General features: G+C 41.3%; 2 protein-coding genes across 2 annotated transcripts; both read right to left on the bottom strand.

The window, feature by feature from the left end:
- Positions 1-213: 213 nt before the first annotated feature.
- endou2 (endonuclease, polyU-specific 2) lies at positions 214-8,175 on the bottom strand. Its single transcript, XM_038978165.1, has 6 exons — positions 6,327-8,175; positions 5,660-5,780; positions 2,159-2,280; positions 1,810-1,922; positions 723-876; positions 214-509 (listed from the first exon to the last, which is right to left on the bottom strand). The coding sequence occupies exons 1-6, from the start codon at positions 6,426-6,428 to the stop codon at positions 249-251; spliced, it is 873 nt and encodes a 290-aa protein (XP_038834093.1). The 5' UTR covers positions 6,429-8,175; the 3' UTR covers positions 214-248.
- Positions 8,176-8,927: 752 nt separating this feature from the next.
- Positions 8,928-14,238, bottom strand: rnf14 (ring finger protein 14). Its single transcript, XM_038978154.1, has 8 exons — positions 14,117-14,238; positions 13,382-13,540; positions 13,139-13,269; positions 11,967-12,491; positions 11,659-11,887; positions 11,320-11,492; positions 11,079-11,209; positions 8,928-9,523 (listed from the first exon to the last, which is right to left on the bottom strand). The coding sequence occupies exons 2-8, from the start codon at positions 13,530-13,532 to the stop codon at positions 9,463-9,465; spliced, it is 1,401 nt and encodes a 466-aa protein (XP_038834082.1). The 5' UTR covers positions 13,533-13,540; positions 14,117-14,238; the 3' UTR covers positions 8,928-9,462.
- Between the last annotated feature and the right edge of the window lie 3,184 nt (positions 14,239-17,422).

The following is a 17,422-nucleotide window of genomic DNA, read 5'->3' as shown; positions in this document are numbered from 1 at the left end:
GGCTTAGAGTGGCAATACTATGTGTAGCCTACTCACTGTATTCCACTATTCAAAAACTAGAAAGGTGAAATAATAGAGGTTACCTCTGAAGATTACATGCTGTGCTGCCAGGTCTTCTAGATGAGCAATAATGAATACAGCAACATAACACTTAGTCTTGTAAGATGTATTGTATCTTTATTTAAAATAAAAAAGACTAAAACAATACTCATGACACTTGGGTGAGAGTGTATTTGAGTCCTGTTTGATTAGTTTTTTTGTTCATTTTGATATTTCACAAGAACAGGGTAAGTTGTGCCGATATGCTTCTGGTTGTAGTGGTGACAGACAATATCCACCTCATAGATACTGAAGAACACTTTGACACGCTCATTGGGTGAGACCAGGAAACACAGGGTATAAAGGGCAAACTCAAATTCAGGACTGACGCCAACGAAGATGCTGCCTTTGGGTTTTATTCCATTCTTCCAACTGAACTGTAGCGCCAGGATATGCTTGTTCTCGTCAGGCTGGTTTTTAAATAAAAGAGAGAAGATGGAGACAACAATAAAGACATACAGGCCTACACCCATGGGACTGTCATTCAGTAGGTTTGAAATTTCTCACATAATTTCCAAAGAAATGCCCTGGAATTGTTAACTACCATCTCATCACAGTCACACAACTGATTCAACATGATAATCAAAACATACATTCATAATTTCAGTATTTTTTTATCTAACCTGAGGGGAATTTGCGTTCACACTGTAGCCTTTGTAATCAATGTGTCCCAGCTTCTCTTGCAAATACAACTGAATCCAGTTATGAAAGCCGATGACTGTGCGGCCCCCTCTGGTCTCTCCGACAAAGACATGCTCAAACCCTGAGGAGTCTGGCCTGGAGGAACATGGGAGAACATCATGAGGCTGGAACATAGACTACTGATTTTACACCCTCTTTCTGAAGGGATGATATTGGGCAGGGCTAATGGAAGCTCATCCACCACTTGCGTGGTGGTGCACATGATGAAATTACAGCACAATCTGCGTGTTAACATACAGTATGAGTGTTACCTACTAAAAATAATAGACTACTCTCTTTCTCCTCCTAGGAATACACAAAGCTAAGTGCAAATCAAGTCCAAGTCGTGCATTGTAATCTCAAATCAAGTCCAAGTCATGCATTGTAATCTCAAATCAAGTCCAAATCATGCATTGTAATCTCAAATCAATTCCAAATCATGCATAGTAATCTCAAATCAAGTCGAGTAACAAGTGTTTTTTTCCCAAGTCTCTAGCCTGAGTTTCATTTGGTAATTTTTCCCCCTAGATATAATGACTAATGTTCAAGTAGCTGTCTTTCGTCTACTCATTGAATGAAATAGCGGCCAGCCATTTTCATTTGTCTCATACAGTAAAATAAGATATCAAATTCTGACAAAGCGGTACAGAAACAGGCATTTTTAAACAATCCTTTGGAGTCATCAGTCTCAAGTCAAAATCGAGTCCCGAGTCTTAAGGCTCCAAGTCCAAGTCAAGTTTCAAGTTCTTTCCTGCCAAGTCAAGTCTCAAATAATCAAATGTGTGCCTTGAGTCAGACTCGAGTCCAATCTTGAGCTGCAAGTCCACACTCTTTGCCATTTGAATAGACTGGCATAAAGACAAAAGAAAAGAGAGTCTGAGGTGATGATACAGCTTTCTCTAATTGTGAATGGATTTTATATTGACTGAGCCTAACCCTAACCAGGAAAGAGAAAGCATTTAGCAGCCTAATGATGAATTATTTTGACATCTGAAAAGTAACAGTTACGTAGAGGAGAGTTCCACCCACTTGCTAGCTCCTCGTCTGGCGTACAGCTCAAACCAGATACGGTAGAGCTGCTTCTTGAATTCCGGTAATCCCTCTGGGGAGAGCTGTTTCTCTACTAGGTACTTATGTGCAATCTAAATATGAGAGAAACATATGAAGACAATTTCAATCATGGGATGTTGATTGACTCACTTTCGCTGTTGACGTTCCAACTTGGCCATGGTTCTCCCTGTGAATTGATGTCACACATTTTTTTTTTTACTTTTTCTGATCACATTTATCTGTGATTTGACTTATGTTCCTTTTCATCTGATCAAATAAATACAGTTTTCTTTTTATCGACCTCTCCACCATATGTTTTAACTGGTACCTTCATGGTGGGCGTTCGAAGCATGCAGTCCAGAAACTTGTGGTTTTCTGCTTCCTCCTCTGGGGTTACAATCTCAGGCTCACCCGTATCACTTTCATAGTTATCCAGTAGAGAGATAAAGGCTGGAAGAAGACATCCAGTTTAGTTTAGAGTGTAGCGTGTGTTCTGATCTAGTAAGATCCCAGCAAACATGACCCCATTGGCCACATGTGGGTATTTGGTGGGCAAGGTGGGCAGGGTCTAGCCCACACCTAGCCCAAATCAGCCCAACATGGGCTAGCCCACAACAAGCCCAACACGGCCTAGCCCACACCAAGTCTAAACCAGCCCGGCACGGGCTAGCCTACACCAACCCAGCAAACTAGTGGACACCAGCCCAACATGGGCCACCCCACACCATAAGCAACATGGGCTAGCCCACACCAGACCAACATGGGCTAGCCTACACCAAGCCCAGCACAGGCTAGTCTACACCAAGCCCAGCACAGGCAAGCCCACACCATAATGTAGAGGTGGGGGCTCATTAGAATATTTGCAGGCATGGTGTACAAATAACCCCATTTCATGTTGTTAAGTAAAAAATAATACAAGATAAAAATGGCTAACACCATTCAAACCAATGAGGGTTCAGAACTTTACAGCCAACTATCTTTTAATTCTATTTTTTTCAGATATTAACGTATAGTTATAAGTTCACAAGTTATTTTTGTGCAACCTTTACTGAGTGTCACTCCAGTTTAAGTGTTCTGTTGTGTGAAATCAACAAAAAATGTATATTGTACACTGCCAGTGATGAAGTGGCTGTGTTTACACAGGCAGACCAATTCTGATCTTGCTTTCACTAATTGGTCATCTGACTAATCAGATCAGCTCAGAAAAAGATCTGATGTGAAAAGATCTGTTGTGATTAGTCAAAAGACTAATTGGTGGAAAAAAGATAACGATTGGACTACCTGTGTAAACGCAGCCTTAGATAAGTGCATATGACATAAGATAAACTTCGATTTTTTTCTGGTAAAAATATGTATGACAGTAACAACTTTGTTATCTTTCTGATACAATGTAACTGGCAGCCGATCCAAAAGGGTGGGCTTATTTCAAGTGACTTGAGGGCTGCCCTTGCGCCCACCTGCCCTGGGGCCAATGTGGAGTGTATGGGTAAAAGGCATATCGGCCCAATGTGGGCAGCCTACATGAGGCCAATATTTTAGCCCGCATTGGGCCTACATTGTGCCAATGTGGACATGTTTGCTGACAGGACTAGTTTGTTTTGTCTATCAGCTCCCACTGACGTCAGCACACATCCTGTTTGTATCGTGTTCAATCAGTGGTGACCCATCATTCAGGTAGGGCTGAGCCCCACCTGTTTTATTGCCTGTTTTGCATGTTATTTTGGCATTAGTACGTGTCACATATCAGTTCGCAAACAATATAAAAAAATACATAATTTAGTTAATAAAGCTGCATACAAACATGGTCTCTTTTTTGCTTTCTTGAGTAAGGCAGCTCCAAAATGCAGGTGTTTGAGCCTAGCTCAGTGCTTTCTGTGGTTGTGGGGCAGCCAGCGGAAAATACAGAGCGTAGGGGTTGGTAATGTCCTCTAGTTACGCCATAATTGTCGTCACTGCAAAATCTACAGGGGAGAGCTCGAAAATTCAAGCCCCTTGGGTGCTGCATAGATTTACATTAGAAGTGCCCATCCAAGAAGGCTTAAGGTCATTGGCCACATTATAAAATGATGTCAGCTCACGTTATATCTACCGGTAGCTTTGATTGGACTGATCATGTCAACATCATACCTTCAAAATCTTAGCTAGCAAGCTAGACAAGCAGTCATCATCATGAATCAAGTTGACAATCTAATGGCAAATTCTTTTCAATCCTTGTCATATGAAGAGAAATTATAGATATATCGTATCGGTGCTCATCGGCCATTGGAAATAAATATTATACAACAAGTCGGAAATCGCAAATCCAACATTGAGTGTTTTGGAAGGAATCGGTGGCTAACTGCAAGCGTTGCAAAGCAATCACTAGCCTTCTATTCAGTGGAGAGGGTTTGTGGTCCAAGTCTGGGTTTAAGGGTCTCTTTTCCAAGCTTAAAAGGATAAACATTCACATGCAACACCATGGGCCAGAAAAAGTTGAATACAGTGGCCATGCTGTTAATCCAGGTGACTTCTGCCGCGTTCAAAACAACTGGAAACTCAGAAATCTCAGACTTCAGTGAGTTCAAGACAACTGGGAACTCTGAAAAAAACTAGCCCCGACTGGTGAAATACGTTTTGAACAGTCATCCAACTCGGAATTCCAAGTCGGGAACTTGGCCTTCTTCTACAGTAGAGCTTCGACCTGAAGATCACTGACGTCATGTTTCGACCTTGTTTTTTTCAGAGTTCCCAGTTGTCTTGAAAGCACCATGAATCCAGAGAATGCCAGACTATGATGACAAAGTGGGATGACAAAATTTGCCCACAAGAAGGACTGCCACCCCACCTTCCTGTTCAAGTGAGCACCGCACAACAAGGTGAGTCCAAAAATGTATTATATGCTGCTGCATAAATTATGTAATATGCCAGGGAGATACATATACTATAGCTAAGAAAGTAATACTAGGTGTATGTTGTGTAGTAAGCTGTTAGTGGCCCATGTGCCTCACCCTAATATTTTTGTCCCTTTCCCCCTCATAACTTAGCCTACTGTTCTGACTTGGTGGTGCACATGTAGCCTATAGCCTGTTTTAGAGAAATATCATAATTTAATATTGTAAGAGCTTTCATTGTTTGCTTATATGCCCCCTTTATTTATCCTATGGTTCTGACTTGGTGTACAGGGAGAATACTGTGAGAACAGCCCATGTTCGGAATTCTGTCGCTTACATTTCAAAAGTGCTGAACAAATATTTATATTGACTACGTCCGTCTTAGCTCGCTCATTAATGTCTTAATCGAAATTACGGATTGCCTCTTATACACTCATCGTTCCCTTATGCAATAGTTTGTACATCTTAATTGTCAGTAGAACCCACATTTGTTTAAGCAAGTCAGCCATATCAGCTATGTTTTTTAAAAAGGCAGTAAACAAGTCTAAATTAACTGTTTCGCTGCCAGACAAGGCTATGCCGATAGCCAGGTGTAGCAGTGGTAAGGATTCACTCCATGGTGTTGGAAAGAAAGCTCTGCTGTTGGGACAGCTTTATGTAGGCCCTAACAGTTTGTGGGCACTGTTTGTCACTGTTATAGTGCAATTCATGTATTGTTTAGTGTTGTGGCTTTGCTGGCATGCATACATTTGTTTTGTTGAGTTTGCTTCACCAAGATTTTCATGCTAAAATCGCCCCTTTGTTCAATTATACTTGAACTCCTGCTACTCTCTGCTTATGTAATACATTGCAGATATGACAGAATTTCCAAAGGAAAATAATGATAACACACAGGAAACTGCACGGTTGAAGGCAAAAGTTGATCCCAAAGCTCTAACCCTCACACGTCAGGCCCTTACCTAAGAAAGACTCCTTTTTGAAAATGCGTTCATCGACAAATGAGAACAGAGGATATCCGGCTCCATCATTGTCATCATTCATGTCATCATTCATGTCAGCATTCACAGGCCCAGCTTTCCCCTGCACAAAGCACAGCAGAGGAGGAAGAGCAAACCAGTTACATACAGTATTCCAAATGTCTAAGCATTCCCGCCAATGATCCAGGAATACATATCTTTTTTTTTTTTTACATTGTAACCCCTTGATGGAAAAAAAACATGACCCAGTGCCCTATAAAGCTGCAACTCCAGTGTTTTGTTTATGAGAGCCAGGAAATTCTAACAACAGCAGCATGTTTTCACTTGACTTGCATTCTCTCTCTCTCTCTCTCTCTCTCTGTCTGTCTGTGGCAGCTCTCTGTCTGTGGCACAGTGTCTAACATGCTATTGTGTCCTTTAGAAAGACACCACAGAGCAACAATCTAGAGCATTTTAGGGGTCTAGGTTTGTTCAATGTGCTCTGACCTTCCTCATCAAACAATGCTTGTGGCCTCATGATGTTGTGCAAAAACATCCATTAGTTCATTTGGGGTAAAATGCATCTGTACAATTTGTCACGGGAATGATGTGTATAAAAAAAAACATCCACATACAGTAGTGCAATTTGGATCGTTTTCAGTTTTGCTACCTGCAGAGAGATCCGGTAGTCTGTCCCTGGTTTCAGTCTGTTGACGTCTTTATCCCATATATCCTGCACCATGGCTGATAGCTCTCGGTCAGCTTCAATCATGATGTGACTGGTTGGTCCCTCTGTACTCTGCAGGCTACAGCTGACTGTGTCAGGTTCCTCTGGTGTGAAGAAATATCACGTCATGTACAGTGACTCCTATGCTTACGTTGCTATACAACAACTCTAAATGGTGTTGTCAATCCTGCATTCCAACATCTGTACATTATACATCTTCTCAATGTATAAATTACACATAGGCCTACTAAGTGTGTTAAATATCAAAATATATTTTTTTATACCATCCATAAAATTGATATAACACATTTATTGGTCAATCAAGTTATCACGGAGGGAAATGATTCTGTGTTCATCAAGGTAAACAGTTTAAGTGTATGACAATTAACTACATAATACAATTTCCAGACATGTTATCACTGAATCATTCAGTGAACTGATAATCAACACACCAAAAAAAGAGCCATTTACAAGCAAAAATTATTACATTAACAATTTTAGTTCAACATTCAGGTTTTGATTGACACTGTCATCTAATCAGCATCCCGCCATCGACGCAAGCTACTCATCATATATTACTGACCTTGTTCAGCTTTGGCCTGCTCACTGGCGTATAAAGAGAAATGGTCTGTGGGTTTGGAGCAGCTAAGGGGATTCAGTCCTGTGGCCGAATTTGTGCGTGTGGAACTGGCCTGTTTGAAAGCACAAATCTTTACTAACATGCTGGGAGGCACTCCTATACCACGAGGCATGACAGGGGGCATTTTAAAGGGTTATCCACTGTCAGCAACTTTAGCCAAAGGGATTAAACTGTGTTGTACTGACTGCTTTTGAATCACTTGCTACAACATGGACTCTCTTTGTTTCTTTAGTACTGTTTTGTTCTTCTCCTGTCTCTGTCTCTGTGTCCTGTCCATCCATCACCCTGTCCCCTTCCCAAGTGGAAACACATGGTAATAGTGTGTATAAATAAGATACATTATTGTGTGTAATAAATAAGGTCCCTTGATAGGCATGGAGACCAGGGAAGCTGTGTTCCTGCTGAAGGACAGATTATAGGGGCCAGTTGAATCAAAGACAACAGTTACATTGTAGTCTGTGTCTGTAATATCATGACAGTTAAAACAATGCTCTCAATTCTCTAACATTTTGTAGATGAGTGGCATAAATCCAAAACATGTTTTAATACACATCTGTTAAATTCATGACAGGAAATTAAAATATGTTTGCATAGTAAAATTGAAGGTTGACTTCAATAAAAGAAAGGCTGATTAAGTGATCAGGATTTAATCGAAGTCAGAACCTTCGATTTCAGAATGTAACCATAATCAGCAACGGGTCGAAACCTCTTCATGTTAGTTCAGTAATTTTGGACCAACAATCATTCTTGGTTTCCTCTGCCACCTGTTTGACTCAGCAATGCCTTCTGTGTTAAAGACAATGACAGCACAGCCCTTGCACACTCTCGTGGAAGGAAAAGGCATTGTATGTTCTCGTTGGAAAGGTTGCGTGCTTTGGATGGGTCTCATCTCATCCCTAATTCAGCAGTCAGCTTTTCAGCAAAGCCAACAGTTAACTTACAAGGGAGGCAATATAACTAAAAAGAGTAAGTACTTTGATTAAAACAATGCCAAAAGGCAGAATTTCTACCAGCAGATGGGTGCGACTATGGGACAAGATATAAGGAACTATAGTTGCATGCAGCGGTATCAAGGTACAAGCACTTTTGCAAGTTATAGGAATGGACTGGAAGTGATTCTGTTATTACATGTTCACTCTTAATACAGTGTGACAAAATAAACAAGGGAGTACATTTGAGTAACTTCATAAAACATGTATTGAGAAAAGGAACACATGAAGAATGTCCTAAAACCCCTAACATGGGAATGAACACTAAAACCAAAGGGTTATTTATGTATGTTTATGGTTATTACAACATTTTTTAAATTCAGGACTACTGCAAATATCAAAGACTGTCCCCCTATAACATTAACAGATAAAAGTGAAAGCACAATATAACTATTTTAATAGCAGGACATGTATTTTGTATGTGATTTACATTGATGTCCATTTCCAAATCAGCCTCACTTTCTGAAAAGTTTCGATGAAGATCATAATGTGAGTAGGTAGTAACTAGCAAATGTCAGGGTGGTTATGGACATATCTTTTGTACTGAAACAATGCCATATTTAACCTAATCAACAATGTGCGTCAGAGGAGGCTGGTGGGAGGAGCAATAGGAGAACGGGCACATTGTAATAGCTGGAATAGAGTAAATGGAATTGTATCAAACATATGGAAACCATGCATCAACCCATGTTGTATTAATTCCATTCCAGCCATTACAATGAGCCCTTAATCCTATAACTCCTCCCACCAGCCTCCTCCTGAGTGTGTCCCATTCAAACAAATCATGTTACATGATAAATAAAGTGTACCTATTTGTGAAAAAGGAACAAAAACATACAGAAAAGGACAGTGTGTCTAAAAATCATTTTCCAGAAACATAAATCATATTTCTTGATGGCCATTGGATGAATGTCACATTTGGCAAAGCTTTATTCACCCTTTTTTTTTTTTAACATCAAGCTGTGAGCTCATGGTTTGGATGGTATCCGGGTATACAGAGAGTTAACTCATGATTAAAGTGGTTCTAAAGGACAGACATTCAATTGTATAAACATTATCCCAAAATGTTGTCCTCTGTTCTTGATTGTAAGATTTCACCCCCGTATCCCTGAATTTCCTTTTTATATTGAGATTGATAAAACATACCAACGTTATCTGTTCAAATCATCTAAACAAACTAACCCATTCGTTTTTGGTACACTCGCTCACACTCTCTTCACAAGTATTCCTTCAGAAAAATACTGGCCCTGAGTATTTGACTGCTGTATGGAGTAAGGTAATGTGCCTACTTCTAACTGGAATTGCTCTCCGCTAGCCATTCAACCATCAGAAATGACTGATATATTTTGGGTAAGTAAATGCCTGATCAATGATGGTGAGAAATTGTATTGCTAAATCCATGGGCGGTTAAAGTGCATACAAATGAAGCACGCATGGGAGGTATTGCACATCAGTCCTCTTCATCACTCCAAAAGGCATCATCTTCATCAATATCCACACCCTGGAAAAGCCTATAAAATAACAACAAAGAAACACAAGAAATTAGTAATTTTTACTCATTAATTAAGAAGCCAATAAAAAAAAAAGTTAGATAGAATGTCTATGGGGCCGATTGAGACTTTGGAAATGTACGCCTTTCAAACGCACTTCTCAGTAGTTGGTATTTAGAATTACCTTATGGAGGTGCATAACGAGGTTTGCGGGCGTGGTTCCCTTGCGCGCACTAAATACATTTAATTCAACCCCAGAAAACACAATTTGATCAGTGAGTTTTTGTTCAATTAGTTTCTGTTCATTTATCTAAAACATTCCCTTTAAATACGGTGTTCATTTAATTTGATCGGCCCAAGACTTGAATGTATGGAAAACGCGTTCAGAATATACAAAGATAGCCATGAAAACATATGCATATTTGTCTCCGTTTCAGAACCCATGGATAGATTTAAAAGCAAAAAAAATATTACTTAAGTGCTCCCGAGTGGCGCAGCGGTCTAAGGCGTCACTACAGTCCCTGGTTCGATTCCAGGCTGTATAACATTCTGCCGTGATAGGCAGTCCCATAGGGCGGCGCACAATTGGAAAGGGGGATACCTAGTCAGTTGTACAACTGAATGCATTCAACTGAAATGTGTCTTCCGCACTTAACCCAACCCCTCTGAATCAGAGAGTTGCGGGGGGCTGTCATAATCGACATCCATGTCTTCGGCGCCCGGGGAACAGTGGGTTAACTGCCTTGCTCAGGGGCAGAACGACAGATTTTTACCTTGTCAGCTCAGGGATTTGATCCAGCAAGCTTTCGGTTACTGGCCCAATGCTCTAACCACTAGGCTACCTGCCCCAGCGTCGTCCGGGTTTGGCCCGGGGGAAGGCAGTCATTGTAAATAATAATTTGTTCTTAACTGACTTGCCTAGTTAAATAAAAATATATATACATATCGATTTTACTCCCTAGGAGTCACTAGAGTGCGATGAGCCAAGTAGTTTCCTGCCATACTGTATGATTATTTTCACATTAATCTCTAGCGATCACAAGGTAAAATTGTAAACATAGATAATATAGCCTATCGCCTTATCTATATTAATAATCCCATTATCCAAACAAATTATTAATTTACCTAGCTCTTTTAACAATTTATAAATTACAGTACATGGAGAATAGCGTTTTTTATATTGGAAAAAATTAAGTAGATGCTTTTTCCACTTGGAACCGGCAGGTTCGCTCAACTGTATTCACCGTTTCCTCGTGCATAAAAGTGGTGGAATTATTAGGGAATTAAGTCCAGGTTAGAATAGGATGCATCTGTAGACACACCTCTGCCACACCTGTTTCTTTGATCTCCACCCTAAACGCTTACCTTGCTGGCACTGGTAATTTCCCCATGCTTAAATTCAAGTTCAGAATACGCATATAGAGAGAAAAGTGAAATTTTAATTGATGCACGTGTAACTCGCATCTGAATTTCCCCCTATGTGCATAATCCTTATGTATCCTACATCTCAACAGGTCACAGAGCCAATTGTCACTGACAACTGCTGAAAAAGAAGGACAATAGCAAAGCCCCTCACTGGTTGTAGCAAGGCGAGGAGGAGTTGTTGAAGTGGCTGTAGGGGTTGACACGTGTGAGCTGGCCCAGACACAACCAGCAGAAGTACTGCTTACACGAGGTGCAAGTCATCTTGTTGCAGCCATCAACCTTCTACACATAAAGACAGAACAGAGAAGATGATAGATCAAAATCATGTAGGAGCAGCAAAACATATGCATACTAACTAGTTATAAAGCTGTGTAGTGCGGAGAGCAACATACCTGTATATTAGTGCCACAGCGAGGGCAGCCTTTACAGTTCTCATTAAGCCAATCCCTGCTGAAGGATTCCTCCACAGCACGCTGGATGACCCGCTTCCCAAAGCGCTGCTCCATGAACTTCTTCCCCTCGGCACTGGCAGATATATACTCATCCCGCAGGCCTCGCAGCTCATCTACAAGGCAGGAGGTAGAGACCACTCTCAATACCATAACCATTACTCTAACCTACATTTAGATTGACCATCTTTAGTGTATAGACTGTGCACAGCATATAACTCATTAATTGTCAGGTAATATACTATATAAACTATGTAATACAATGTAAACTATTTCCTTTACCTGCTGTGACCTTGCAGTGGGACAGGCCGTGGTATCCCCGTTTGCAGAGGGTGCAGAAGGCGTACTGGCAGGCAGGGCAAATGCCCATGGTGGTGTCTGGCTCCACCATCACAGCCTGGCAGCAGGACTGGCGAGGGCAGTACACCACATCGGCCATCAGATCCAGGCTGGACTGAAGCAGAAGGCGGTCATAACGCGCAAACAACTCCTCCCCGACAAGGAGCTTGACCTGTAAAAGGGGCAGTGCATTAGTCAGTGCTCATAAGATTGTCACAAGAGCTCATTAATGTCACAAGAGTCAAAGTTACCTGTGAGGGTGTAGCCAAGGAGGTGCACTTGGGCTCGGGGCAGTTAAGGCACTGAACGTTGCCGTCGCGGATCTGAATCTGGAAGTATTCCGTCATGCAGGTCTTGCAGTACACGTGCTGGCATTCCTTAAAGCACAGGCAGCCCGAGCCCAGCTTCTCCATGAAGCAGATACCACAGCAGAACGCCTTGGCGTCAAACACCTTCTGCCGCTGAGCTTCATCAAAGTCCAGGAGCTGAGGTAGGATATCAGTACGGGGGTCAACCACCAGGACAGCACGGGGGTCCAGCTCCAGCAGGGGCTCCAGTTTGTCCTTCTCCCCGGTTAGACTCCCCGCCCGCTTCACACCAGCCTCACTCCTCTTCCACTCCACCGGAGCGTTGCCCCCCTTGACCACTTCCAGGGGAGACTTGACGTCGAGGAAGGCAAAGGCCTCCTCCTTAAGGAACTGGATCCATGTGAAGAGAACAACACAGCCCTGGTTCTCCTCCCACAGCCCATCCAGGCGCTTGCATAGAGAAGTCATCTGAGGGGGAGAAAGAGAAGGGTTGGTGAGGAGCCTGTAGACCCGACGTTGAATTCTACATCGGGCATAAGTGAGCGTTTGGATCAGGAAAGTTTCCTCTCACAGCATCTACAAACCATCCGTTGTCCGTGCGGTTGGTCCTTTTGCAGGTAGGAATGTGAGAATATATCCACAGGAAAGTATAATTATATAAACTTTTCAAAGCACTGGTAGTGCTTTCTGATTTTTATCACCAGAAGCATGCATAGAAGCATGTAAACACGTACACGAGCTTGGCAAGTATGCATGCATCTCGTGCATGTATTTTCATCTTGTGCGCATGCTTCACATGATAGAAACCTGAATGCACTACCAGCGCTTTGAAAGGTTTATGTAATTATACTTTCCTGTGGATATATTGTCTGACGTTCCTACCTACAACAGGACCAACTGCTCAGACAACAGGTAAAGTAAGTTAAAATATAATTGTATTCAACATTCTGGCTTGTAGAGGTCATGTGAGGGACAACTTTCCATATCCAAACGCTCATTTATGCCCAACGTAGAATTCAATGAAATTCAAAGTTGGGTTTCCAAGCTAGAGGACAAGGGGAATATTGTTGAAACATGTTATGTGATTTCTTGTCATGTTGATGGGTCTACCTCACCTGGTCCCTTGACAGCCATTTGGAACTTAGTGTATAGACCGGAGATGAGGAAGAAGGGTAGTCAGCAGGAAGTTCAAAGTTAAGCACCAGAGGAGGTAGGAAAGATATGTCATATTCGGTCTGCTTGTTTCCTGTCAGAAACATACAACACATTTGATTGTTCAGGTTTTAATGCTGATTGACAGTTGATTCATTTTAAAAGGGACACTCAGTATTAATGGAGAGGAAGGTAAACAGCCTTACCATTGACTATCAACTTGAAACTAGGAGGAAGTTCAAGGCATAGCTGTATCTCACCGCCCTGTGCAGATTTGGCTCTGTGAAACTCCTCTTCATCGTAAATACTCGCTAGAGCAAGCAACTCGTCCTCCTGGGCTTCCTGGTCCTCCGACATTTACATTCCTGTGCGGCAACAATAGTAAAACCCGTGAGGTTCAGCGTGATAGCCAATCTCATATTGATTGGTAGTATATTGGCCCTGTCGTGTAATTGGTTTCCAAGCCAATTACAATCTGTAGCTAGCTAAGTATTGCTTTAATAATACAGAGAAGTATAACACCAGCAAATAAACACAGCATTAAAGCTAAAGTGAGAGGTAACAAGGTTAAAAAAACGAGCTCTTACAACGTTTCAGGATAGAGCAGCATCATCATCATAATAATAATAATGCATGGGTATTAGGTAAGTTAGCTAGCAGGCTGATTAGAGAGTCGTCTAACGTTAGCTAGCTAACAGTTACCTAGCTAACGTTATATAGTTTCAACTAGAGAACCATGTTCTAAAGTGACTATGTAACAAATCTAGCTAGGCCCTGATCTCAAGGGCTGACGACGTTAACGTAACGTTAGCTAACTTTAGCTGGCGAAGTGCCTCTTTAATACTAAGCTATCTATCATGACTAATCAGTCACTGGCGGAGATATATAAAATGACTATTACAACTAGCTATCATTTTCTTAGATCATGTTGTGTTATTTACCTTTTACTTCAGCCCCCACAAATTACGTTTTAGTTTTCACTAGTTAACACAGCCACAAAGTCATAAACTCCGCCTATTTCTACAATTTATCTTCTTAAAATCTGATTTTAAACCAAACCTTAACCACACTGCTAACATTTTTGTTTTCATAAATGTTTACAATATTTGTCTTTGTGGCTGTGTTATGTAGAGGAAACCCAGTTTTTGGATGACCACTGAGGTATAACTAAGAAAACGTATATTTTTTATTAACAACAAATCAATACAGGAAGTACATGTGGGAACACAAGTATATATAAATAATATACATTACACAAGGACCTTAAGGGACATACACTTATAATTCTAATAGCTTTTTTGTTAGTAGAGTATTTAATTGTCTTAAAGTGTCTTACAGTTCAATTAATTTTTGTAAGGTAAGAAAATGTGGTGTTTTGTTTGTAAATGTACATTTGTGAATATGAAATTTAACGCCCATTGCGTACGTTGTCGACGTGTCGTCCATGGGCCGCGGGGTGCATTCTGGGCGATACTCGGACAAGGACCGCTGTCAAGGAGTGAATGGGAGTCAATTGGTATGGGGTCAATTTCACGCCATATGTATTGAATTCAAAATAAAAAAAATCGTGAACATGAAAAATAAAGCTGAGAATGTAAACATTATATTTTCGAGGACGGGTGAAATAATGGATGTTGAAATCAAAAGCCAAATAAATGAAAGCAAAATGTATAGAATTGTAAACAAAAAACTTGTAAGCAAATAATTTTAAAGCGAGAGCAAAACACTATGACAATTGATTTTAAACAATATTTGAAAACGAATGCAAAAATCGTTTTCGGTTCAACTTTCCCAGCAACCAATCCTATTGAATACATTTTGCCTACCTCTTTATAAATTGTATATACACTGCTCAAAAAAATTAAGGGAACACTAAAATAACACATCCTAGATCTGAATGAATGAAATATTCTTATTAAATACTTTTTTCTTTACATAGTTGAATGTGCTGACAACAAAATCACACAAAAATTATCAATGGAAATCAAATTTATCAACCCATGGAGGTCTGGTTTTGGAGTCACACTCAAAATTAAAGTGGAAAACCACACTATAGGCTGATCCAACTTTGATGTAATGTCCTTAAAACAAGTCAAAATGAGGCTCAGTAGTGTGTGTGGCCTCCACGTGCCTGTATGACCTCCCTACAACGCCTGCGCATGCTCCTGATGAGGTGGCGGATGGTCTCCTGAGGGATCTCCTCCCAGACCTTGACTAAAGCATCCGCCAACTCCTGGACAGTCTGTGGTGCAACGTGGCTTTGGTGGATGGAGCGAGACATGATGTCCCAGATGTGCTCAATTGGATTCAGGTCTGGGGAACGGGCGGGCCAGTCCATAGCATCAATGCCTTCATCTTGCAGGAACTGCTGACACACTCCAGCCACATGAGGTCTAGCATTGTCTTGCATTAGGAGGAGCCCAGGGCCAACCGCACCAGCATATGGTCTCACAAGGGGTCTGAGGATCTCATCTCGGTACCTAATGGCAGTCAGGCTACCTCTGGCGAGCACATGGAGGGCTGTGCGGCCCCCCAAAGAAATGCCACCCCACACCATGACTGACCCACCGCCAAACCGGTCATGCTGGAGGATGTTGCAGGCAGCAGAACGTTCTCCACGGCATCTCCAGACTCTGTCACGTCTGTCACGTGCTCAGTGTGAACCTGCTTTCATCTGTGAAGAGCACAGGGCGCCAGTTGCGAATTTGCCAATCTTGGTGTTCTCTGGCAAATGCCAAACGTCCTGCACGGTGTTGGGCTGTAAGCACAACCCCCACCTGTGGACGTCGGGCCCTCATACCACCCTCATGGAGTCTGTTTCTGACCGTTTGAGCAGACACATGCACATTTATGGCCTGCTGGAGGTCATTTTGCAGGGCTCTGGCAGTGCTCCTCCTGATCCTCCTTGCACAAAGGCGGAGGTAGCGGTCCTGCTGCTGGGTTGTTGCCCTCCTACGGCCTCCTCCACGTCTCCTGATGTACTGGCCTGTCTCCTGGTAGCATCTCCATGCTCTGGACACTACGCTGACAAACACAGCAAACCTTCTTGCCACAGCTCGCATTGATGTGCCATCCTGGATGAGCTGCACTACCTGAGCCACTTGTGTGGGTTGTAGACTCCGTCTCATGCTACCACTAGAGTGAAAGCACCGCCAGCATTCAAAAGTGACCAAAACATCAGCCAGGAAGCATAGGAACTGAGAAGTGGTCTGTGGTCACCACCTGCAGAACCACTCCGTTATTGGGGGTGTCTTGCTAATTGCCTATAATTTCCACCTGTTGTCTATTCCATTTGCACAACAGCATGTGAAATTTATTGTCAATCAGTGTTGCTTCCTAAGTGGACAGTTTGATTTACAGTTACATTGTGTTGTTTAAGTGTTCCCTTTATTTTTTTGAGCAGTGTATATATATATATATATATATTTTTTTTTATTAACAACAAATCAATACAGGAAGTACATGTGGGAACACAAGTATATATAAATAATATACAAAGGACAATTGGGCTAGGGGGTACAATATCACATTACACAAGGACCTTAAGGGACATACATACACTTATAATTCTAACAGCGTTTTTGTTAGTAGAATATTTAATTGTCTTAAAAAACAGTTCAATTTATTTTTGTAAGGTAAGAAAATGTGGTGTTTTGTTTGTAAATTTACATTTGTGAATATGAAATTTGTCCCAAAGAATTTTAGTGGATGTTTTCCTTAAACCTCTTCATATAGTGGTTGGCAGGATAATATTTATGAATAATTTTAAAGGAAACTTCCTTAATTTTGTTAACAAGTAGGTATGTGTGTGGCAACATCCAAACTTTTTCCCAACAGATATTATCAATAAAAACGTTCCAATAATGCCTACACTCTTGCCTGCATGTACTACCTTTTGGTTACTCGTATGCTTTCTGTAAACCAAGTAGCTGTCCGTAAAGGGCGAAATGTGATTTCAATCTCATGATTTAAGAGTGTCGTCATCGTGGATACATGTAACGTTACATAGCTAGCTAACTGGATACATTAGTGATGGGTCTAAAATCATAATGGCTTATTTCGACGTGACTTGGTTTAATAAAAACATATGGACAACCCTACGGCTGGCAGTGGCTAACTACAGGCTGGCAACGACTTTAAATCATTTAATAGAGTTTTGCTCTCGCTTTAAAATGATTTGCCTACAAAGTTTTTTGGTTTTGATGTCTTATGTTAGTTTACATTTCTATTTTGATTTCAACATCCAT

Source organism: Salvelinus namaycush, chromosome 3 (genome assembly GCF_016432855.1).
Source record: "Salvelinus namaycush isolate Seneca chromosome 3, SaNama_1.0, whole genome shotgun sequence".
Taxonomy (NCBI): Eukaryota; Metazoa; Chordata; class Actinopteri; order Salmoniformes; family Salmonidae; genus Salvelinus; species Salvelinus namaycush.
Note: the sequence above shows the minus strand (reverse complement) of the source record. Positions and strands in the feature narration are given on the sequence as shown.